This window comes from Salmo salar, chromosome 24, assembly GCF_965601325.2.
Source record: "Salmo salar chromosome 24, fSalSal1, whole genome shotgun sequence".
Lineage (NCBI taxonomy): Eukaryota > Metazoa > Chordata > Actinopteri > Salmoniformes > Salmonidae > Salmo > Salmo salar.
The window spans coordinates 44,168,660-44,195,000 of record NC_138314.1 but is presented as its reverse complement, the minus strand read 5'-3'; the positions used below and the strand labels follow the sequence as shown (position 1 = coordinate 44,195,000).

Here is a 26,341-nt window from a genome sequence, read left to right as displayed (position 1 = left end):
CTTGTTCAGGCGCTAGCTAGCTAGCTAGCCGCCTTGCGTAGAGCTGCACATATATAATACATCTGACAGATACGGGAGCTAACCTGAGGCAACCTTGATTCTCTGTGAAAACCTACCTCCACGGCGGGCACACTTGGGGCAGCAGTCTCCGGCGGGGGTGAAGGCGATCTGGTCTGGGGGGCAGCTGAGAGGAGGACAGGGTCTCTGACTACAGGATACGCTACCCCCAGAACACACACACACCTGGCACTGAGAGACACTCCATTGACTGTCATGCTGTGGATGGATGGAGGGGGGTAGTGTTTTATTAGATTTTATTCAACACGTATTTAACCAGGTAAGTCAATTAAGAACAAATTATCGTTTACAATGTGAGAGGGAGGGAGGGAGGGAGGGAGGGAGGGAGGGAGGGAGGGAGGGAGGGAGGGAGGGAGGGAGGGAGGGAGGGAGGGAGGGAGGGAGGGAGGGAGGGAGGGAGGGGTTGGAGAGGTGAGAGGCTTAGAACAGAGACATAACAACAAAATGGGAAGGGAAGGGAAGGGGAGAGGAGAGGAGAGGAGAGGAGAGGAGAGGAGAGGAGAGGAGAGGAGAGGAGAGGAGAGGAGAGGAGAGGAGAGGAGAGGAGAGGAGAGGAGAGGAGAGGAGAGGAGAGGAGAGGAGAGGAGAGGAGAGGAGAGGAGAGGAGAGAGGGAGGAGAGATTGGAGGAGAGGAGAGGGATAGAGGGGAGAAAGAGATAACATGAACAGAGAGAGAGAGAGAGAGAGAGAGAGAGAAAGAGGAGAAGGAACATGTGATCTTGACCACTAGCTGTATTCTATAAGTCGCTAGTATCTCAACTCCCTATAGCCTCAACCCTAAACAAATGAATAGCAACACAAATTAACATTCTATCCTTATACCACATACATACATGTAGCCTGTTAGTCAACCCACTTCATTTTCTCACGCTTCTCTCCTCCGCTCTCCCCTTCACCAACTCAGTTAGCTAAGCCTTGAAAGGGCCCAGGAGGATCCTCTAAAAACTCAGCCTCAGTAGGCCTTGTAAAAGTGTGAAAGACACTTGACTCTTAAGCGACACCAATGGAATTCTAAACTCTGGCCAAGGTGGCTTGTTCTACTTAAAAAGACGTCAGGTCAACCAACTCTGTGAGTAGGCAAAAGTGGAGACTAACAAGAAAGCAATTGTGCATTAGGCAGAGTGGATAAGAGAGGGAAGAGAGAGGAGAGGGACGGTGGTAGAGGAGAGGATAAGAGAGGGAAGAGAGAGGAGAGGGACGGTGGTAGAGGAGAGGATAAGAGAGGGAAGAGAGGAGAGGGACGGTGGTAGAGGAGAGGATAAGAGAGGGAAGAGAGAGGAGAGAGACAGTGGTAGAGGAGAGGATAAGAGAGGGAAGAGAGAGGAGAGGTACGGAGGTAGAGGAGAGGAATGGAGAGGGAAGAGAGAGGAAGAGAGAGGAGGGGGACGGAGGTAGAGGAAAAGACAAGAGAGGGAAGAGAGAGGAGAGGGACGGAGGTAGAGGAGAGGAAGGGGAGGAGGATATGAGAGGGAAGAGAGAGGAGAGGGACGGAGGTATAGGAAAAGACAAGAGAGGGAAGAGAGAGGAGAGGGACGGTGGTAGAGGAGAGGATAAGAGAGGGAAGAGAGAGGAGAGGTACGGAGGTAGAGGAGAGGAATGGAGAGGGAAGAGAGAGGAGAGGGACGGTGGTAGAGGAGAGGATAAGAGAGGGAAGAGAGAGGAGAGGGACGGTGGTAGAGGAGAGGATAAGAGAGGGAAGAGAGAGGAGAGGGGCGGTGGTAGAGGAGAGGATAAGAGAGGGAAGAGAGAGGAGAGGGACGGTGGTAGAGGAGAGGATAAGAGAGGGAAGAGAGAGGAGAGGGGCGGTGGTAGAGGAGAGGATAAGAGAGGGAAGAGAGGAGAGGGACAGTGGTAGAGGAGAGGAAGGGGAGGAGGTTAAGAGAGGGAAGAGAGAGGAGAGGGGCGGAGGTAGAGGAGAGGAAGGGGGAGGAGGATAAGAGGAGAGGGGCGGAGGTAGAGGAGAGGAAGGGGAGGAGGATAAGAGGAGGAGAAAGGAGGGGAGACGGCAGATCATTTCTCTTGTCCTCCACAGCGTTATGTGTCATTGACTGACCCCATAAACAGCTTCATCATGCTGACAAGCGCCCTGAGAGGAGGGCAGGCATTCAGGACAACACTGGTTGGGAGGGATCCTCAACCGGTCTCCCTGTATAGAGAGACAGAGGCAATACAGTACTAGTGAGTCTGATAATGCAGAATGTAAGAGGAAGCCACACTAATAAAACAAACACATATTTTATTTTATTTTCTTACTGACTTTGCTGCTTTATTGGAGGAAGTTGTACTTACCATGACTGAGATATGTGGTTGTCTTAACTACAGCAGCTACTGTATGTTGAGATGACTGCCTTAGATAAATCGCCCTAGATAAATCATCTGCTAAATGACTCATATGTCTGATGTAACACTGGGTGTTGTAGAGAAAGGCTAGCCTGTACACAGTATGCTGCTCTCCCATCTGCATCACACCATCCACCTATACTGTACCATCCATCCACACTATGCATCCACACCATCCACCTATACTGTACCATCCATCCACACTATGCATCCACACCATCCATCCACACCATCCACCTATACTGTACCATCCATCCACACTATGCATCCCCAACATCCATCCACACCATCCACCTATACTGTACCATCCATCCACACTATGCATCCACACCATCCATCCACACTATGCATCCACACCATCCATCCACACTATGCATCCACAACATCCATCCACACCATCCACCTATACTGTACCATCCATCCACACTATGCATCCACACCATCCATCCACACCATCCACCTATACTGTACCATCCATCCACACTATGCATCCCCAACATCCATCCACACCATCCACCTATACTGTACCATCCATCCACACTATGCATCCCCAACATCCATCCACACCATCCACCTATACTGTACCATCCATCCACACTATGCATCCACACCATCCATCCACACCATCCACCTATACTGTACCATCCATCCACACTATGCATCCACAACATCCATCCACACTATGCATCCACACCATCCATCCACACTATGCATCCCCAACATCCATCCACACCATCCACCTATACTGTACCATCCATCCACACTATGCATCCCCAACATCCATCCACACCATCCACCTATACTGTACCATCCATCCACACTATGCATCCACACCATCCATCCACACCATCCACCTATACTGTACCATCCATCCACACTATGCATCCCCAACATCCATCCACACCATCCACCTATACTGTACCATCCATCCACACTATGCATCCACAACATCCACCTATACTGTACCATCCATCCACACTATGCATCCCCACCATCCACCTATACTGTACCATCCATCCACACCATCCACCTATACTGTACCATCCATCCACACTATGCATCCACACCATCCATCCACACCATCCACCTATACTGTACCATCCATCCACACTATGCATCCACACCATCCATCCACACCATCCACCTATACTGTACCATCCATCCACACTATGCATCCACACCATCCATCCACACCATCCACCTATACTGTACCATCCATCCACACTATGCATCCACAACATCCATCCACACCATCCACCTATACTGTACCATCCATCCACACTATGCATCCACACCATCCATCCACACCATCCACCTATACTGTACCATCCATCCACACTATGCATCCCCAACATCCATCCACACCATCCACCTATACTGTACCATCCATCCACACTATGCATCCACACCATCCATCCACACTATGCATCCACACCATCCATCCACACTATGCATCCACAACATCCATCCACACCATCCACCTATACTGTACCATCCATCCACACTATGCATCCACACCATCCACCTATACTGTACCATCCATCCACACTATGCATCCACACCATCCATCCACACCATCCACCTATACTGTACCATCCATCCACACTATGCATCCACACCATCCACCTATACTGTACCATCCATCCACACTATGCATCCACACCATCCATCCACACCATCCACCTATACTGTACCATCCATCCACACTATGCATCCACACCATCCATCCACACTATGCATCCCCAACATCCATCCACACCATCCACCTATACTGTACCATCCATCCACACTATGCATCCACACCATCCATCCACACCATCCACCTATACTGTACCATCCATCCACACTATGCATCCACACCATCCATCCACACCATCCACCTATACTGTACCATCCATCCACACTATGCATCCCCAACATCCATCCACACTATGCATCCCCAACATCCATCCACACCATCCACCTATACTGTACCATCCATCCACACTATGCATCCACAACATCCATCCACACTATGCATCCCCAACATCCATCCACACCATCCACCTATACTGTACCATCCATCCACACTATGCATCCACACCATCCATCCACACTATGCATCCCCAACATCCATCCACACCATCCACCTATACTGTACCATCCATCCACACTATGCATCCACAACATCCATCCACACCATCCACCTATACTGTACCATCCATCCACACTATGCATCCACAACATCCATCCACACCATCCACCTATACTGTACCATCCATCCACACTATGCATCCACAACATCCATCCACACTATGCATCCACACCATCCATCCACACTATGCATCCACACCATCCATCCACACTATGCATCCCCAACATCCATCCACACCATCCACCTATACTGTACCATCCATCCACACTATGCATCCACAACATCCATCCACACTATGCATCCACACCATCCATCCACACTATGCATCCCCAACATCCATCCACACCATCCACCTATACTGTACCATCCATCCACACTATGCATCCACACCATCCATCCACACTATGCATCCCCAACATCCATCCACACCATCCACCTATACTGTACCATCCATCCACACTATGCATCCACAACATCCATCCACACTATGCATCCACACCATCCATCCACACTATGCATCCCCAACATCCATCCACACCATCCACCTATACTGTACCATCCATCCACACTATGCATCCACACCATCCATCCACACTATGCATCCCCAACATCCATCCACACCATCCACCTATACTGTACCATCCATCCACACTATGCATCCACAACATCCATCCACACTATGCATCCACACCATCCATCCACACCATCCACCTATACTGTACCATCCATCCACACTATGCATCCACAACATCCATCCACACTATGCATCCACACCATCCATCCACACTATGCATCCCCAACATCCATCCACACCATCCACCTATACTGTACCATCCATCCACACTATCCACCCACACCATGCATCCACACCATCCATCCACACCATGCATCCACACCATCCATCCACACTATCCATCCACACCATGAATCCACACCATCCATCCACACTATGCATCCACACTATCCATCCACACCATGCATCCACACCATCGATCCACACCATGCATCCACAACATCCATCCACACCATCCATCCACACCATCCATCCACACCATGAATCTACAACATCCATCCACACCATGAATCCACACCATGCATCCACACCATCCATCCACACCATGCATCCACACCATGAATCCACAACATCCATCCACACCATCCATCCACACCATCCATCCACACCATGAATCCACACCATCCATCCACACCATCCATCCACACCATGCATCCACAACATCCATCCACACCATCCATCCACACCATCCATCCACACCATGAATCCACACCATCCATCCACACCATCCATCCACACCATGAATCCATAACATCCATCCACACCATCCATCCACACCATGAATCCACAACATCCATCTATACCCTCTACACCATCTATACCATCTATACCATAAATACCATATACATCATCTATACCATATACACCATCTATACCATCTATACCATCTATACCATCTATACCATCTATACCATCTATACCCTCTACACCATCTATACCATCTATACCATCTATACCCTCTACACCATCTATACCATCTATACCATATACACCATCTATACACCATCTATACCATCTATACCATCTATACCATCTATACCATCTATACCCTCTACACCATCTATACCATCTATACCATATACACCATCTATACACCATCTATACCATCTATACCATCTATACCATCTATACCATCTATACAATATACACCATATACACCATCTATACCATCTACACCATCTATACCATCTATACCATCTATACCATCTATACCATAAATACCATATACATCATCTATACCATATACACCATCTATACCATAAATACCATCTATACCATCTATACCATATACATCATCTATACAATATACACCATCTACACCATCTATACCATCTATACCATCTATACCATCTATACCATAAATACCATATACATCATCTATACCATATACACCATCTATACCATAAATACCATCTATACCATCTATACCATATACATCATCTATACAATATACACCATCTACACCATCTACACCATCTATACCATCTACACCATCTATACCATCTATACCATCTATACCATATACATCATCTATACCATATACACCATCTATACCATCTATACCATCTATACCATCTATACCATCTATACCATCTATACCATCTATACCATCTATACCCTCTACACCATATACACCATCTATACCATCTATACCATATACATCATCTATACCATCTATACCATATACATCATCTATACCATATACATCATCTATACCATATACACCATCTATACCATCTATACCATCTATACCATCTATACCATCTATACCATCTATACCATCTATACCATATACACCATCTATACCATCTATACCATATACTCCATATACACCTTCTATACCATATACATCATCTATACCATTTATACAATATACACCATCTATACCATCTATACCATATACACCATCTATACCATCTATACCATATACACCATCTTTACAATATACACCATATACACCATCTACACCATCTATACCATCTATACCATATACACCATCTATACAATATACACCATCTATACCATATACACCATCTATACAATATACACCATATACACCATCTACACCATCTATACCATATACACCATATAAGAGAGTCCCTCCCTCCCTCATCCGTCCACCCGTCCGTCCGTCCACCCACCCACCCACCCACCTACCTACCTACCTACCTACCTACCTACCTACCTACCTACCTACCTACCTACCTACCTACCTACCTACCTACCTACCTACCTACCTACCTACCTACCTACCTACCTACCCACCCACCCACCCACCCACCCACCCACCCTCCCTCCCTCCCTCCCTCCCTCCCTCCCTCCCTCTGTTATCTTACCCTCTGGTAGTCACAGTGTGGGTTGAGGCAGGTAGCAAGTTGACAGACGGTGATGTCGCTGAAGCATTGACACTCCTGACAGGAGTCCGGTCTCCACAAGGTGTTGTTCTGCGGACACAAATAACGAAGTTCCTGACTTCAAGTTCCAACAAAAAAAAGGTAAGTCATATTTCCTGTGTAAAAGCCAGTATTCCAAGCGAGACAGTTAAACACATAATGTAGCAGTTAGTTAAAAAACAGCAGGTCTTGGGTTGAATTATACTGCCCATTTGTACCATACGTCACAATATTTAAAAAAATGCAAGTCTTTCCTTTGGCCCTCCTGTGGGTTTTTATCTATTTGCATACAACAGTGATTGAAACAGGCTACTAATGTACCGGACAAACATCTGCTGTCAGACACTTCTTTGTGTCTTTATCTTAGTCCAAAAAAAAAAAAACATACTCACTATGGTATGCGTATTACTGACAGCCCTAAAAGTCCTGAAATAGTACAGATAAACGGGGATGTTTCAAACTAAAAGGCAGAGGAACCCTTTGAAAATGCAGAGTGGTTGGACAATCTTTATAGCCTCGCTACTGTTATAGCCTCTCTACTGTATATAGCCTCACTACTGTTATAGCCTCTCTACTGTATATAGCCTCTCTACTGTATATAGCCTGTCTACTGTATATAGCCTCTCTACTGTATATAACCTCGCTACTGTTATAGCCTCGCTACTGTTATAGCCTCGCTACTGTATATAGCCTCTCTACTGTTATATTCTCTCTACTGTATATATCCTCTCTACTGTATAGAGCCTCTCTACTGTATATAGCCTCTCTACTGTTATATTCTCTCTACTGTATATATCCTCTCTACTGTTATAGTCTCTCTACTGTATATAGCCTCTCTACTGTATATAGCCTCTCTACTGTATATAGCCTCTCTACTGTTATAGTCTCTCTACTGTATATATCCTCTCTACTGTATATAGCCTCTCTACTGTATATAGCCTCTCTACTGTATATAACCTCTCTACTGTATATAGCCTCTCTACTGTATATAGCCTCTCTACTGTTATAGTCTCTCTACTGTATATATCCTCTCTACTGTATATAGCTTCTCTACTGTATATATCCTCTCTACTGTTATAGCCTCTCTACTGTATATAACCTCTCTACTGTATATAACCTCTCTACTGTATATAGCCTCTCTACTGTATATAGCCTCGCTACTGTATATAGCCTCACTACTGTTATAGCCTCTCTACTGTATATAGCCTCTCTACTGTTATAGTCTCTCTACTGTATATAACCTCTCTACTGTATATAGCCTCTCTACTGTATATAGCCTCTCTACTGTATATAACCTCTCTACTGTATATAACCTCTCTACTGTATATAGCCTCTCTACTGTATATATCCTCTCTACTGTATATAACCTCTCTACTGTATATAGTCTCTCTACTGTATATAGCCTCTCTACTGTGTATAACCTCTCTACTGTATATAGCCTCTCTACTGTATATAGCCTCTCTACTGTATATATCCTCTCTACTGTATATAGCCTCTCTACTGTATATAGCCTCTCTACTGTATATAGCCTCTCTACTGTATATAACCTCTCTACTGTATATAACCTCTCTACTGTATATAGCCTCTCTACTGTATATAGCCTCTCTACTGTATATAACCTCTCTACTGTATATAGCCTCTCTACTGTATATAGCCTGTCTACTGTATAGAGCCTCTCTACTGTATATAGCCTCTCTACTGTATATAGCCTCTCTACTGTATAGAGCCTCTCTACTGTATATAGCCTCTCTACTGTTATAGCCTCTCTACTGTATATAGCCTCTCTACTGTATATATCCTCTCTACTGTATATAGCCTCTCTACTGTATATAGCCTCTCTACTGTATATAGCCTCTCTACTGTTATAGCCTCTCTACTGTATATAGCCTCTCTACTGTATATATCCTCTCTACTGTATATAGCCTCTCTACTGTATATAGCCTCTCTACTGTTATAGCCTCTCTACTGTATATAGCCTCTCTACTGTATATAGCCTCTCTACTGTATATAGCCTCTCTACTGTATATAACCTCTCTACTGTATATAGCCTCTCTACTGTATATAGCCTCTCTACTGTATATAACCTCTCTACTGTATATAGCCTCTCTACTGTATATAGCCTCTCTACTGTATATATCCTCTCTACTGTACTGTATATAACCTCTCTACTGTATATAGCCTCTCTACTGTATATAGCCTCGCTACTGTATATAGCCTCTCTACTGTATATAACCTCTCTACTGTATATAGCCTCTCTACTGTATATAGCCTCTCTACTGTTATAGCCTCTCTACTGTATATAACCTCTCTACTGTATATAACCTCTCTACTGTATATAGCCTCTCTACTGTACATAGCCTCTCTACTGTATATAGCCTCTCTACTGTATATAGCCTCTCTACTGTATATAACCTCTCTACTGTATATAGCCTCTCTACTGTATATAACCTCTCTACTGTGTATAGCCTCTCTACTGTATATAGCCTCTCTACTGTATATAGCCTCTCTACTGTATATAGCCTCTCTACTGTATATAGCCTATATATATATATATATAGCCATGTGTGTGAATCAGACGTATTGATCACAGGAAGTACAGAATACATGTGAATCAGATGTACTGATCACAGGAAGTACAGAATACAGGTGAATCAGATGTACTGATCACAGGAAGAACAGTAAAACTGTAAAAAAAAAAAGACTAAATTAAAAAAGGAGGATTAGTCTAGTGGTGTGCACCTGAAACAGTTCTGGATCTCGGATTGGACTCTACAGCCGCCAAAGAATTGACCGTGTGAGTGTGTGCGGTGGTGGTGGGGCGGTATGGAGGAGAAGTATGGAGAGGGAGAGCTGAGCAGGAGATGACAGTGGCATGTTGCAGCGTCTCACCTTCAGAAGAGTCACTGGACATAGGCATCTTACTGTCAGTCCTTTGGTCTCAGTTACTAACAACTTATTTAAGATCGGTTCCTCCCTCTGTCACAGAGCAGTCTGTCACACAGAGCAGTCTGTCACAGAGCAGTCTGTCACACAGCAGTCTGTCACACAGAGCAGTCTGTCACAGAGCAGTCTATCACAGAGCAGTCTGTCACAGAGCAGTCTGTCACACAGCAGTCTGTCACACAGAGCAGTCTGTCACAGAGCAGTCTATCACAGAGCAGTCTGTCACAGAGCAGTCTGTCACAGAGCAGTCTGTCACACAGAGCAGTCTGTCACACAGAGCAGTCTGTCACAGAGCAGTCTATCACAGAGCAGTCTGTCACACAGAGCAGTCTGTCACAGAGCAGTCTGTCACACAGAGCAGTCTGTCACACAGAGCAGTCTGTCACAGAGCAGTCTATCACAGAGCAGTCTGTCACACAGAGCAGTCTGTCACAGAGCAGTCTGTCACACAGCAGTCTGTCACACAGAGCAGTCTGTCACAGAGCAGTCTATCACAGAGCAGTCTGTCACAGAGCAGTCTGTCACAGAGCAGTCTGTCACACAGAGCAGTCTGTCACACAGAGCAGTCTATCACAGAGCAGTCTGTCACAGCTTTAGGGTAAACTATTTCACAATAACATGGACTCTAATGTTTCACTGGACATGCTGACTGACATAACCTGACTGTAAGCATTTCACTGTGAGGTCTACTACACCTGTTGTATTCAGCATTTCACTGTAAGGTCTACTACACCTGTTGTATTCAGCATTTCACTGTAAGGTCTACTACACCTGTTGTATTCAGCATTTCACTGTAAGGTCTACTACACCTGTTGTATTCAGCGTTTCACTGTAAGGTCTACTACACCTGTTGTATTCAGCATTTCACTGTAAGGTCTACTACACCTGTTGTATTCAGCATTTCACTGTAAGGTCTACTACACCAGTTGTATTCAGCATTTCACTGTAAGGTCTACTACACCTGTTGTATTCAGCATTTCACTGTAAGGTCTACTACACCTGTTGTATTCAGCATTTCACTGTGAGGTCTACTACACCTGTTGTATTCAGCATTTCACTGTGAGGTCTACACCTGTTATATTCAGCATTTCACTGTAAGGTCTACTACACCTGTTGTATTCAGCATTTCACTGTGAGGTCTACTACACCTGTTGTATTCAGCATTTCACTGTGAGGTCTACTACACCTGTTGTATTCAGCATTTCACTGTAAGGTCTACTACACCTGTTGTATTCAGCATTTCACTGTGAGGTCTACTACACCTGTTGTATTCAGCATTTCACTGTAAGGTCTACTACACCTGTTGTATTCAGCATTTCACTGTAAGGTCTACTACACCTGTTGTATTCAGCATTTCACTGTGAGGTCTACTACACCTGTTGTATTCAGCATTTCACTGTAAGGTCTACACCTGTTGTATTCAGCATTTCACTGTGAGGTCTACTACACCTGTTGTATTCAGCATTTCACTGTGAGGTCTACTACACCTGTTGTATTCAGCATTTCACTGTAAGGTCCTACACCTGTTGTATTCAGCATTTCACTGTAAGGTCTACTACACCTGTTGTATTCAGCATTTCACTGTAAGCTCTACTACACCTGTTGTATTCAGCATTTCACTGTAAGGTCTACTACACCTGTTGTATTCAGCATTTCACTGTAAGCTCTACTACACCTGTTGTATTCAGCATTTCACTGTGAGGTCTACACTTGTTGTATTCAGCGCATGTGACAAATACATTTTGATTTGATTTGACATAACCTGACTGACATTTAATAGGACAATCGTCCTGGAGGCCCGGCCTGCATGTGGGGTAGGGCGTGGACAGAGACATATTATATTTACATTAAATACTGTATATATTCCCTAATCTCTCTCTCTCTCTCTTCAATTCTAGGACTTTATTGGCATGTGTAGCATAATAGAAAAAAAACAAAAGTGAAATAAACAATAAAAAATTATTAGCAGTAAACATTACACTCACAAACGTTCCAAAAGAATAAAGACATTTCAAATTATGTCTGTATACAGTGTTGTAACGATGTGCAAATAGTTAAAGTACAAAAGTGAAAATAAATAAACATAAATATGGGTTGTATTTACAATGGTGTTTGTTCTTCACTGGTTGCCCTTTTCTTGTGGCAACAGGTCACACATCTTGCTGCTGTGATGGCCCACTGTGGTATTTCACCCAGTAGATATGGGAGTTTATCAAATTTGGATTTGTTTTCAAATTCTTTGTGGGTCTGTGTAATCTGAGGGAAATATGTGTCTCTAATATGGTCATACATTTGGCAGGAGGTTAGGAAATGGAGCTCAGTTTTCACCTCATTTTGTGGGCAGTGTGCACATAGCCTGTCTTCTCTTGAGAGCCATGTCTGCCTACGGCGGCCTTTCTCAATAGCAAGGCTATGCTCACTGAGTCTGTACATAGTCAAAGCTTTCCTTAAGTTTGAGTCAGTCACAGTGGTCAGGTATTCTGCCACTGTGTCCTCTCTGTTTAGAGGCCAAATAGCATTCTAGTTTGCTCTCTTTTTTTTTTATTCTTTCCTATGTGTCAAGTAATTATCTTTTTGTTTTCTCATGATTTGGTTGGGTCTAATTGTGTTGCTGTCCTGGGGCTCTGTGGGGTCTGTTTGTGTTTGTGAACAGAGCCCCAGGACCAGCTTGCTTAGGGGACTCTTCTCCAGGTTCATCTCTCTGTAGGTGATGGCTTTGTAATGGAAGGTTTGGGAATCGCTTCCTTTCAGGTGGTTGTAGACGTTAACGGCTCTTTCCTGGACTTTTATAATTTTGGGGGTATCGGCCTAATTCTGGTCTGCATGCATTATTTAGTGTGTAATGTTGTGCACTGAGGATATTTTTGCAGAATTCTGCATGCAGAGTCTCAATTTGATGTTTTTCCCATTTTGTGAATTCTTGGTTGGTGAGTGGTAGAGCCCCACCTGTTTTGAGCCCCACATTTTTAGCATTGGCCACAGATAAAATGACGTCAAATCACGTTATATCTTGAGTAGCGTTGATTGGACTGATCATGTCAACATCATACATGCAAATCCTTTTTAATCCTTGTCAAATGAAGAGAAATAATGAAGAGAAATTATAAATAAAACGTATCGGTGCTCATCGACCATTGGACATAAACATTACACAACAAGTTGGAAATCGCAAAATAAACAATGAGTGGTTTGGAAGGAATCAGTGGCTAACTGTGAGTTCAAGACAACTGGGAACTCGGGAAAAATGAGCTACGACTGGGAAAATACGTTTTGAAGTTTCATCCAACTCAGAATTGTAAATCGGGAACTCTGGCCTCTTTCTAGAGCTACGATCTGAAGATCACTGACAACATCATGATTCAACCTTCTTTTTCTCTCGAGTTCCCAGTTGTCTTGAAAGCACCATAAATCCAGAGAATGACAGACTTTGATGACAAAGTTTGATGACAAAGTGAGCACAGCACAACAAGGTGAGTCCAAAAATGTATTGTATGCTGCTCTATAAATGATGTAATATGCCAGGGAGATATGTATACTGCAGCTAATAAAGTAATACTAAGTGTATGTTGTGTAGTAAGCTGTTAGTAGCCCATGTGCCTCACCCTAATCATTTTGTCCTTTTCCCCTCTCATAACTTAGCCTACTGCTCTGACTTGGTGGTACACATGTAGACTATAGCCTGTTTTAAAGAAATGTAATCATCAAATATTGTAAGAGCTTTCATTGTCTGCTTATATGCCCTCTTTATTTATCCTGCAGTTATGACTTGGTGTACAGGAAGAATACTGTAAGAATGGCCAATGTTCTGAATTCTGTCGATGTACATTTCAAAAGTGCTAAACAAATAGTTATATTGACTACGTCTGTCGTCGCTCGCTCATTAATGTCTTCGTCAAAATTACGGATTGCCTCTTATCCGTTTGTCATCCACTTAGGCCATAGTTTGTACATCTTAATTGTAAGTAGAAACCACATTTGTTTAAGCAAATCAGTCATATCAGCTATGTTTTTTTTAAAGGCAGTAAATGAGGCTAAATGAACTGTTTCACTGCCAGACAAGGCTCCGCTGATAGCCAGGTGTAGCAGTGGTAAAGTGTTGGGACTGCGCTGTTGGGACAGCTTTATGTAGGCCCTAACAGTTTGTGGGCACAGTTTGTCACCGTTATAGTGCAATTCATGTATTGTTTAGTGTTGTGTTGTGTAGTGGCTTTGTTGGCATGCATCCCAAATTATGATTTTTTTTTGCCCCACCAATATTTACCTGCTAAAATCGCCACTGCCTGTGGCGCTGATGTTTAAGCCGAAGGATGTATAGTTTTTTTATGTGCTCTAGGGCAACGGTGTCTAGATGGAATTTGTATTTGTGGTCGTGGCAACTGGGCCTTTTTTGGATTATTTTTGTTTTACTGAGATTTACTGTCAGGGCCCAGGTCTGACAGAATCTGTGCAGAAGATCTAGGTGCTGCTGTAGGCCCTCCTTGGTTGGGGACAGAAGCACCAGATCATCAGCAAACAGAAGACATGTGACTTCAGATTCTCTCTCCCTCTCTCTCTCTCTCTCTCTCTCTCGCTCTCTCTTTGTTTCTCTCTCTGTCCATCTCTCTCTCTCCCTCTGTCCCTATCTCTCTTTCCCCCCTCTCCACCCCTCTCTATTCTCCCGCTCTCTCTCGCTCTTGCCCCCCCCCCCCCCCCCCCCCCCCTCTATCTCTCTCTGTCTCTCTTTCTGAGCCATGGGAGCCATAAAGCAGACAGTGGAGCTCTCTCTGTCCTGATGAGGATATCCCTTATAGGGACCGGAAACCACAACACTTTTCATTAAACATGTAAGGATGAGTGTTTCAGACAGTGGGGTTACCCAGAGGATTGAGATCGTTACAAAAATATTTACTCAGGATGACAGCCTCACACCCAAACCATCCGGCGCTCCAGGCCAACGAGTTCAATGCTTCCTTCAATACTCCCCACTTGGCAAACAGTTCAACCATGTCACGTCCTGACCATAGAAAGCTTTTCTTTTCTATGGTAGATTAGGTCAGGGCGTGACAAGGGGTTTTGTCTAGTTTCTGTATTTCTATGTTGGTTCTAGTTTATTTTTTCTATGTTTTCTTCAGTCCGGAGCCTCCGGCGATGATCCACGGTCCGGTGACACGAAAGCGGAGGGATCAGCTGGCGGAGCGGGGGCTACGCCCCGAACCGGAGCCACCTCCTACGCTGGCGGATAAGCAGGATGTGAGGGTTCTTCGTCCTGCACCAGAACCGCCTCCGATGCAGGAGGATCCGCAGGATGTGAAGGTTCTTCGTCCCGCACCAGAACCGCCTCCGATGCAGGAGGATCCGCTGGATGTGAAGGTTCTTCGTCCCGCACCAGAACCGCCTCCGATGCAGGAGGATCCGCAGGATGTGAAGGTTCTTCGTCCTGCACCAGAGCCGCCACCGACATTAGACACCAACCCTAACCCTCCCTGTTTTTGTTTGTTGTTTAGGTTTTTGCGTTCGGAGTCCGCACCTTTGGGGGGGGGTACTGTCACATCCTGACCATAGAAAGCTTTTATTTTCTATGGTAGATTAGGTCAGGGCGTGACAAGGGGTTTTGTCTAGTTTCTGTATTTCTATGTGGGGTTCTAGTTTCTGTATTTCTTTGTTGTTTTTTGGGGGGATGATCTCCAATTAGAGGCAGCTGGTCATCGTTGTCTCTAATTGGGGTTCATATTTAAGTTGTTGTTTTTCCCACTAGGTTTTGTGGGAGATTATTTTGAGTATGTGTATGTTGCACATCGTCGTCACGATTTGTTGTTTTGTTCATTAGTTTATTTGTATGTCTTGCATAGTTTCACAGTTATAATAAAATGTGGAATGATACACACACTGCGCCTTGGTCCCATTCTTCAGACAGACGTGACAAACCACATCATTACAAAAACACTGGTAAATCTTGATCACTGATCCACAACTGGAAAAGATGATTAAGAGCATCATTACATGTTCCACAAAAAAAAAAGTGATACACCTGATCGAGTGTATTTGTGGTCTATGCTATGTAGGACAAAACATAACGAGCTATGAAAATAAGGACAGCAGCACACAGGAGTAATATCAGGACCCTTGACCAGAGAAACCCTGTGGCTGCGCATTTCATGGAGGCTCGTCACAACACTAGCTCTTTGAGATACATTGGTATTAAACATGTTAAGACTCCTAGGAGGAGGGGGGATACTGATCATCTATTACTGAGAAGAGAATTGTGTTGGATTCACCGTTTGTCCGCCATGTCTCCTAAAGGTCTGAACCAGGAGTTTGACATCAGACCATTTGTCCGCCATGTCTCCTAAAGGTCTGAACCAGGAGTTTGACATCAGACCATTTGTCCGCCATGTCTCCTAAAGGTCTGAACCAGGAGTTTGACATCAGACCGTTTGTCCACCATGTCTCCTAAAGGTCTGAACCAGGAGTTTGACATCAGACCATTTGCCCGCCATGTCTCCTAAAGGTCTGAACCAGGAGTTTGACATCAGACCATTTGTCCACCATGTCTCCTAAAGGTCTGAACCAGGAGTTTGACATCAGACCGTTTGTCCACCATGTCTCCTAAAGGTCTGAACCAGGAGTTTGACATCAGACCATTTGTCCGCCATGTCTCCTAAAGGTCTGAACCAGGAGTTTGACATCAGACCATTTGTCCGCCATGTCTCCTAAAGGTCTGAACCAGGAGTTTGACATCAGACCATTTGTCCGCCATGTCTCCTAAAGGTCTGAACCAGGAGTTTGACATCAGACCATTTGTCCGCCATGTCTCCTAAAGGTCTGAACCAGGAGTTTGACATCAGACCATTTGTCCGCCATGTCTCCTAAAGGTCTGAACCAGGAGTTTGACATCAGACCATTTGTCCGCCATGTCTCCTAAAGGTCTGAACCAGGAGTTTGACATCAGAGCATTTGTCCGCCATGTCTCCTAAAGGTCTGAACCAGGAGTTTGACATCAGACCATTTGTCCGCCATGTCTCCTAAAGGTCTGAACCAGGAGTTTGACATCAGACCATTTGTCCGCCATGTCTCCTAAAGGTCTGAACCAGGAGTTTGACATCAGACCATTTGTCCGCCATGTCTCCTAAAGGTCTGAACCAGGAGTTTGACATCAGACCGTTTGTCCACCATGTCTCCTAAAGGTCTGAACCAGGAGTTTGACATCAGACCGTTTGTCCACCATGTCTCCTAAAGGTCTGAACCAGGAGTTTGACATCAGACCATTTGTCCACCATGTCTCCTAAAGGTCTGAACCAGGAGTTTGACATCAGACCATTTGTCCACCATGTCTCCTAAAGGTCTGAACCAGGAGTTTGACATCAGACCGTTTGTCCACCATGTCTCCTAAAGGTCTGAACCAGGAGTTTGACATCAGACCATTTCTTACATGACTATGTCACGTTGATTTGTCTTGCCATCCAGGTCTCCACTTGGTCATGTTGTACATATATATATATATATATATAGTCGATTTTCTGTAACTACGACATGTGGCTATGTCATTGATATCAAATGAATAAGAGGTAAACAAGTTGTTTTTGAAATAGGTTACTGTAATTATATCTACGGCACACCGCGCATCCTGCGCATAATGGTCACATGGGCGGGTATTCCAACAGTTTGCAACGAACATTTTTTTTTTTTTTTACTGTTGCCTAGGTTTTAACTTGGAGCCATTTGTATGTATAAAATATTTATTGACCACATGTACCTCTGTGATTATTTATGATTGACTATGCGCAAAAGGGAATTTCATTGTTTCCACACCCACCATGCATCGTGTGAGTAATGGCCATGTGAGGTGAATGTGAGGTGAAATGTGTATATTTTGGGATGTGAAACGTGTAGGATCGAAACGTTGTCAATAAAGTGGTTAAGTGGGAACATAAACAGAGTGTGAATTGGAAGCATAAACAGAGTGTGAATTGGAAGCATAAACAGAGTGTGAATTGGGAACATAAACAGAGTGTGAATTGGAAGCATAAACAGAGTGTGAATTGGGAACATAAACAGGGTGTGAATTGGGAGCTTAAACAGAGTGTGAATTGGAAGCATAAACAGAGTGTGAATTGGGAACATAAACAGAGTGTGAATTGGGAACATAAACAGAGTGTGAAATGGGAGCATAAACAGAGTGTGAATTGGAAACAAAATCAGAGTGTGAATTGGGAGCATAAACAGAGTGTGAATTGGGAGCATAAACAGAGTGTGAATTGGAAGCATAAACAGAGTGTAAATTGGGAGCATAAACAGAGTGTGAATTGGAAACAAAATCAGAGTGTGAATTGGGAGCATAAACAGAGTGTGAATTGGAAACAAAATCAGAGTGTGAATTGGGAGCATAAACAGAGTGTGAATTGGGAGCATAAACAGAGTGTATTTTGGGAACTTTAACAGTGTGCGGGCCTTCCTGTTCTTTACCAGTATTCTTTATTAGCCCAGCACCTACGTTTTAAATGACGTGCATATGGCCACAAGCTTTTCTATAGACGTATAAGGATCCCACACTTTATGGCTGTGTCCTAAATGTATGTGTCCTAAATGCCACCCTATTTCCTTTATAGTGCACTACTTTTGACCAGGGCTCATAGGGCTAACACATAGGGCACTGGTCTAAAGTAGTGCACTATATAGGGAATAGGGTGCCATTTGGGACGTAGGCCGTTTCATTTAACCACCAGAGAAAGAAACTCTGCAGGGTTTTAGCCACGGGGAAGATGTTTGGGGGTGCCCCGCTACAGACGTCTATATCGGTCCTCTAATACAGAACTAGTAAAGGCCCGAAGTATTCAGATTTTTTAGTTCCCCCTACTTCCCGCAGCGATGCACATAACATCACTTGGAGGGAACGCTGAGGATCTAAGCATGCATGGGGCAGAAGTGGAAACTGTTGTTTTCACATGGAAAAGTCCACGAGTCTTTTGGATTTATTTTCTTGGCTTTGGTTTTGATTGACCAGCTTTAATAGCAACATGGTGACTTTCTCTTCCTTTCTCCTCTATATTCATGAAATATATAACCGCCATGTTCATTTAGTACACATACAAATACTTCAAATTACTTTTCATCCCTGGGTACCTATACAATAGCAGTTGGATTTATTCTAATGGCGTTTTCAATTAAAGTCTGGTTCAATAAGAGTTGGGCTCAGACCGAAGGCTGGGCTAACCATTGGCACCTCCATTCTGGGGAGAAATGTCGAAATATACTGGTCTGCCAGTTTCCCTTCCTGCAATCAGCTTTTCCCTGTACGATGGGAAACTGTGGAGGTAAGCAAAGTGTAATTGAGCTAAAATTGAGCCTGCCTGATTTGGGGGTGTCCGGAAGCGGAACGGGAACTACAATACCATAGCTTAGGAGACCTTGACCCACACCTCCACTGTATCAGAGAGTAGCAGACTGTAACAGTCCAAACTACCTTACCATAGCTTAGGAGACCTTGACCCACACCTCCACTGTATCAGAGAGTAGCAGACTGTTACAGTCCAAACTACCTTACCATAGCTTAGGAGACCTTGACCCACACCTCCACTGTATCAGAGAGTAGCAGACTGTTACAGCCCAAACTACCTTACCATAGCTTAGGAGACCTTGACCCACACCTCCACTGTATCAGAGTAGCAGACTGTTACAGTCCAAACTACCTTACCATAGCTTAGGAGACCTTGACCCACACCTCCACTGTATCAGAGAGTAGCAGACTGTTACAGTCCAAACTACCTTACCATAGCTTAGGAGACCTTGACCCACACCTCCACTGTATCAGAGAGTAGCAGACTGTTACAGTCCAAACTACCTTACCATAGCTTAGGAGACCTCTGCGCAGCCGACTGAACAGTAGACTGGCTGAGCATCAATAGGTTTAGAATACTATTACATGATGGAAGAGTATTTAGTATATTTCTACGGTAAACTACTACTGCTGTATCTGAACTTGATCAGATGGGAGACACATCCAGCAAACAGGGGGATGTCCTGGGGACGTCCAGGGTGACCACAACACAACCTCCTGACGTTCCAGGGACGTCCAAACGACTCATTTGTGGTTTGCAGGGCTAATACCAGCATATGTTCAGAAGTCAAACAATGACACAAGTAAAAACGACATTAAATGTCAGATTTTTTTTATCCTCCATCACTTAGCCTAAAACATCCAATTACGTAATCGTCTCTTTGAGCCATTTCTATATTATATTGAGACCTCATTGACCTCAAAATCTGATTCTGGATCAGATGATTGAAGGTTCCTGAGACTGATGGTAACTTTCAAAATAATACAATTGTTTTTAATATGTCCAAACACTCCAAAGGTGTACCAAGAAAAAAAACTAAAGCTGTTTGTGTATTTGTTAGACCAGGGCTGCCCAATCCCAGTCCAACTTCTATCTGAGCTGTAAAAAGTAATTCATTCATCAGACGTCTTTCTCCCATCATCCATTAGCCTTTTGACAACAAATGAAAAATCATCGGGTGACTGCCGGCCTGACGGCCCCCTCAGCCCATAAATCAGGTTCCCCTGCCACGTTCCCCTGCCATGCCTCTCCTCTCTCCCGATCCAGCTAAACATCAACAGGCCATCTAATGGCCTCGGCAGCAGTCAACAGACGGAGAGAAGGGCTGTGTTCCAAATGACACACTATTCACTCTGTAGTGCATTCGTTTTGACCTATAGTCAGAAGTAGTCCACTATATAGGGAATAGGGTGTCATTTTGGACACACAGGTTTGGTCTCTGAGCTGAGATAAACAGGGACACATTCAGCAGCCTTACAGTAGGGTAAAACCAGCGAGAGAACAGTGGTGAACTTCAAGTACAATCCCACACTGATCATAGTTTTGACCATTCTGATCATATATAAATAAATAAAAATGCACTAACACCCTTGTTTTTCATGAACTAACACTCCCACTTGGCTCATCCCCCCTGCTAGTACTGACTTTGTCGATAGCAGCTTTATCGAGGAAAACTGTACTTACTATGACTGCGACATGTGGCTGTCCCACATAGAGCTACAGTGTATCTTAAGATGAATGCACACCACTAACCATAAGTCACTCTGGATAAGAGTTATGTAAAATGTAAAATGTAAATATTGAACTGCTATGGTGTGGCAGTGCTAACGTTACCACTGCTGCTGCTATCGTATATGACGTCATAAACAGTGTGCCTTCGGAAATTATTCAGACCCCTTGACTTTTTACACATTTTGTTACGTTACAGCCTTATTCTAAAATGGATTAAATATAAAAATGTCCTCAGCAATCTACACACAATACCACATAATGCCTAAGTGAAAACCGTTTTTAAATTTTTTTAAATAATTTTTTTATTTTTTTACCTGTTATGGCTAGGGGGCAGTATTTTCACGGCCGGATAAAAAACGTACCCGATTTAATCTGATTATTACTCCTGCCCAGAAACAAGAATATGCATATAATGATTAGCTTTGGATAGAAAACACTCCAAAGTTTCTAAAACTGTTTGAATGGTGTCTGTGAGTATAACAGAACTCATTTGGCAGGCCAAAACCTGAGAAGATTCTGTACAGGAAGTACCCTGTCTGACCATTTCTTGGCCTTCTTGATTATCTCTATCCAAAACAGGGGATCTCTGCTGTTACGTGACACGTCCTACGGCTCCCATGGGCTCTCAGAAGGCGGCAAAAAGCTGAATCGTGGCTTTGCAGGCCCTGGCTGAAAAACATTAGCGCGTTTGGATAGTGGCCGGGTCACAGTACTATGAGACTCAGGCTCGTGCACGAGGGGATCCCATGCTTTTATTTTCTCTCTCTTTGTACGTAAACACGCTTTCCCGGTCGGAATATTATCGCTTTTTTACGAGAAAAATGGCATAAAAATTGATTTTAAACAGCGGTTGACATGCTTCGAAGTACGGTAATGGAATATTTAGAAATTTTTGGTCACGAAATGCATTGTGCGCGTGACCCTTATTTACACTTCGGATAGTGTCTTGAACGCACGAACAAAACGCCGCTATTTGGATATAACTATGGATTATTTTGAACCAAACGAACATTTGTTACTGAAGTAGCAGTCCTGGGAGTGCATTCTGATGAAGAACACCAAAGGTAATCAAACTTTTCTAATAGTAAATCGCGAGTTTGGTCAGGGCTAAACTTGGTGGGTGTCAAAATAGCTAGCCTGTGATGGCCGGGCTATCTACTCAGAATATTGCAAAATGTGCTTTCACCGAAAAGCTATTTTAAAATCGGACACCTCGATTGCACAAAGGAGTTCTGTATCTATAATTCTTAAAATAATTGTTATGTTTTTTGTCAACGTTTATCGTGAGTAATTTAGTAAATTCACCGGAAGTGTTCGGTGGGAATGCTAGTTCTGAACGTCACATGCTAATGTAAAAAGCTGGTTTTTGATATAAATATGAACTTGATTGAACAAAACATGCATGTATTGTATAACATAATGTCCTAGGCGTGTCATCTGATGAAGATCATCAAAGGTTAGTGCTGCATTTAGCTGTGGTTTGGGTTTATGTGACATTATATGCTAGCTTGAAAAATGGGTGTCTGATTATTTCTGTCTGGGTACTCTGCTGACATAATCAAATGTTTTGCTTTCGCTGTAAAGCCTTTTTGAAATCGGACAGTGTGGTTAGATAAAGGAGAGTCTTGTCTTTAAAATGGTGTAAAATAGTCATATGTTTGAAAAATGGAGGTTTTGGTATTTTTGAGGAATTTGTAATTCGCGCCACGCCTATCATTGGATATTGGAGCAGGTGTTCCGCTAGCGGAACGTCTAGATATAAGAGTTAACAGAAATTCCTTATTTACATAAGTATTCAGACTCTTTGCTATGAGACTCAAAATTGAGCTCAGGTGCATCCTTTTTCCATTGACCATCCTTGAGATGTTTCTACAACTTGATTGGATGTCCATGTCAGAGCAAAAACCAAGCCATGAGGTCAAAGGAATTGTCTGTAGAGCTCAGAGACAGGATTGTGTCGAGGCACAGACCTGGGGAAGGGTACCAAAACATTTCTGCAGCATTGAAGGTCCCCAAGAACACAGTGGCCTCCATCATTCTTAAATGAAATGAGTTTGTGACCACCAAGACTCTTCTTAGAGCTGGCAGCCCGGCCAAACTGAGCAGGGAGGTGACCAAGAACCCGATGGTGACTATGACAGAGCTCCAGAATTCCTCTTTGGAGATGGTAGAAACTTCCAGAAGGACAACCATCTCTGCAGAACTCCACCAAATCAGGCCTTTATGGTACAGTGGCCAGACAGAAGCCACTCCTCAGTAAAAGGCACATGACAGCCTGCATGGAGTTTACCAAAAGGCACCTAAAGGACTCAGACCAGGAGAAACAAGATTCTCTGGCCTGATGAAACCCAAATTGAACTCTTTGTCCTGAATGCCAAGCGTCACATCTGGAGGAAACCTGGCATCATCCCTATGGTGAAGCATTGTGGTGGCAGCATCATGCTGTGGGGATGTTTTTCAGCGGCAGGGACAGGGAGACTAGTCAAGATCAAGGCAAAGATGAACAGAGCAAAGTACAGAGAGATCCTTGATGAAAACTTGCTGCAGAGTGCTCAGGACCTCAGACTGGGGCGAAGGTTCACCTTCCAACGACCCTAAAACCCTCACAAAATGTACAGATGCACTGTCGGGCTGTATCACCACCTGGTACGGCAACTGCACCACCCGCAACCGCAGGGCTCTCCAGAGGGTAGTGAGGTCTGCCCAACGCATCACTGGGGGCAAACTACCTGCCCTCCAGGCCACCTATAGCACCCGATGTCACAGGAAGGCCAAAAAGATCATCAAGGACAACAACCACCCGAGCCACTGCCTGTTCACCCTACTATCATCCAGAAGGCGAGGTCAGTACAGGTGCATCAAAGCTGGGAACGAGAGACTGAAAAACAGCTTCTATCTCAAGGCCATCAGACTGTTAAATAGCCATCATTAGTCAGCTTCCACCCAGTTACATAACCCTGCACCTTAGAGGCTGCTGACCTATATACATAGACTTGAAATCACTAGCCACTTTAGTAATGTTTACAGATTTTTGCTTTACTCATCTCATATGTACAGTTGAAGTCGGAAGTTTACATACACCATAGCCAAATCAAATCAAAGTTGATTTGTCACGTGCTCTAACCAATAGTGCGAAAAAAATGGTATGTGTGTGACAATGCAAATTGTCTGGGAAGCCATTTGGTTACCTGTTCAGGACTCTTATGGCTTGGGGGTAAAAACTGTTGAGAAACCTTTTTGTCCTAGACTTGGCAATCCGGTACCACTTGCCATGCGGTAGTAGAAAGCACAGTCTATGACTGGGGTGGCTGGGGTCTTTGACAATTTTTAGGGCTTTCCTCTGACACCGCCTGGTGTAGAGGTCCTGGATGGCAGGCAGCTTTGCCCCAGTGATGTACTGGGCCGTACGCACTACCTTCTGTAGTGCCTTGCGGTCGGAGGCCAAGCAATTGCCGTACCAGGCAGTGATACAACCGGTCAGGATGCCCTCGATGTTGCAGCTGTAGAACCTTTTGAGGATCTCAGGACCCATGCCAAATATTTTGTTTCCTGAGGGGGAACAGGTCGTGCCCTCTTCACGACTGTCTTGGTGTGTTAGGACCATTCTAGTTTAGATACATTTAAACTCAGTTTTTCACAATTGCTGACATTTAATCCTAGTAACAATTCCCTGTCTCGGGTCAGTTAGGATCACCACTTTATTTTAAGAATGTGAAATGTTAGAATAATAGTAGAGAGAATGATTTATTTCAGCTTTTATTTCTTTCATCACATTCCCAGTGGGTCAGAAGTTTACATACACTCAATTAGTATTTGGTAGCATTGCCTTTAAATTGTTTAACTTGGGTCAAACATTTCAGATATTCTTCCACAAGCTTCCCACAATAAGTTGGGTGAATTTCGGCCCATTCCTCCTGACAGAGCTGGTGTAACTGAGTCAGGTTTGTAGGCCTCCTTGCTCACACACACTTTTTCAGTTCTGCCCACAAATATATTATGGAATTGATTTCAGGGCTTTGTGATGGCCACTCCAATACCTTGACTTTGCTGGCCTTAAGCCATTTTGCCACAACTTTGGAAGTATGCTTGGGGTCATTGTCCATTTGGAAGACCCATTTGAGACCAAGCTTTAACTTCCTGACTGATGTCTTGAGATGTTGCTTCAATATATCCACATAATTTTCCTCCCTCATGATGCTATCTCTTTTGTGAAGTGCACCAGTCTCTCCTGCAACAATGCACCCCCACAACATGATGCTGCCACCCCCGTGCTTCACGGTTGGGATGGTGTTCTTCGGCTTGCAAGCCTCCCCTTTTTTCCTCCAAACATAACGATGGTCATTATGGCCCAACAGTTCTATTTTTGTTTCATCAGACCAGAGGATATTTCTCCAAAAAGTACGATCTTTGTCGCCATGTGCAGTTGCAAACCGTAGTCTGGTTTTTTTATGGCGGTTTTGGAGCAGTGGCTTCTTCCTTGCTGAGCAGCCTTTGTAGGTTATGTCAATATAGGACTAATTTTACTGTGGATATAGATACTTTTGTACCTGTTTCCTCCAGCATCTTCACAAGGTCCTTTGCGGTTGTTCTGGGATTGATTTGCACTTTTCGCACCAAAATATGTTCATCTCTAGGAGACAGAACGCGTCTCCTTCCTTAACGGTATGACGGCTGTGTGGTCCAATGGTGTTTATACTTGCTTACTATTGTTTGTACAGATAAATGTGGTACCTTCAAGCGTTTGAAAATTGCTCCCAAGGATGAACCAGACTTGTGGAGGTCTACAATTTATTTTCTGACGTCTTGGCTGATTTCTTTAGATTTTCCCATGATG

General features: G+C 43.9%; 1 protein-coding gene across 1 annotated transcript in view; it reads right to left on the bottom strand.

The window, feature by feature from the left end:
* Window positions 1-78: 78 nt before the first annotated feature.
* The window catches only part of LOC145863990 (extracellular matrix organizing protein FRAS1), a 112,451-nt gene continuing 86,188 nt past the window's right edge, over window positions 79-26,341 (bottom strand). Inside the window, exons 3-5 of the mRNA XM_082968767.1 lie at window positions 7,463-7,570; window positions 2,132-2,224; window positions 79-276 (exon numbers count right to left, since the gene is read on the bottom strand). Of these exons, the coding sequence (XP_082824893.1) occupies window positions 79-276; window positions 2,132-2,224; window positions 7,463-7,570 (399 nt within the window). The remainder of the gene's footprint in view (window positions 277-2,131; window positions 2,225-7,462; window positions 7,571-26,341) is intronic.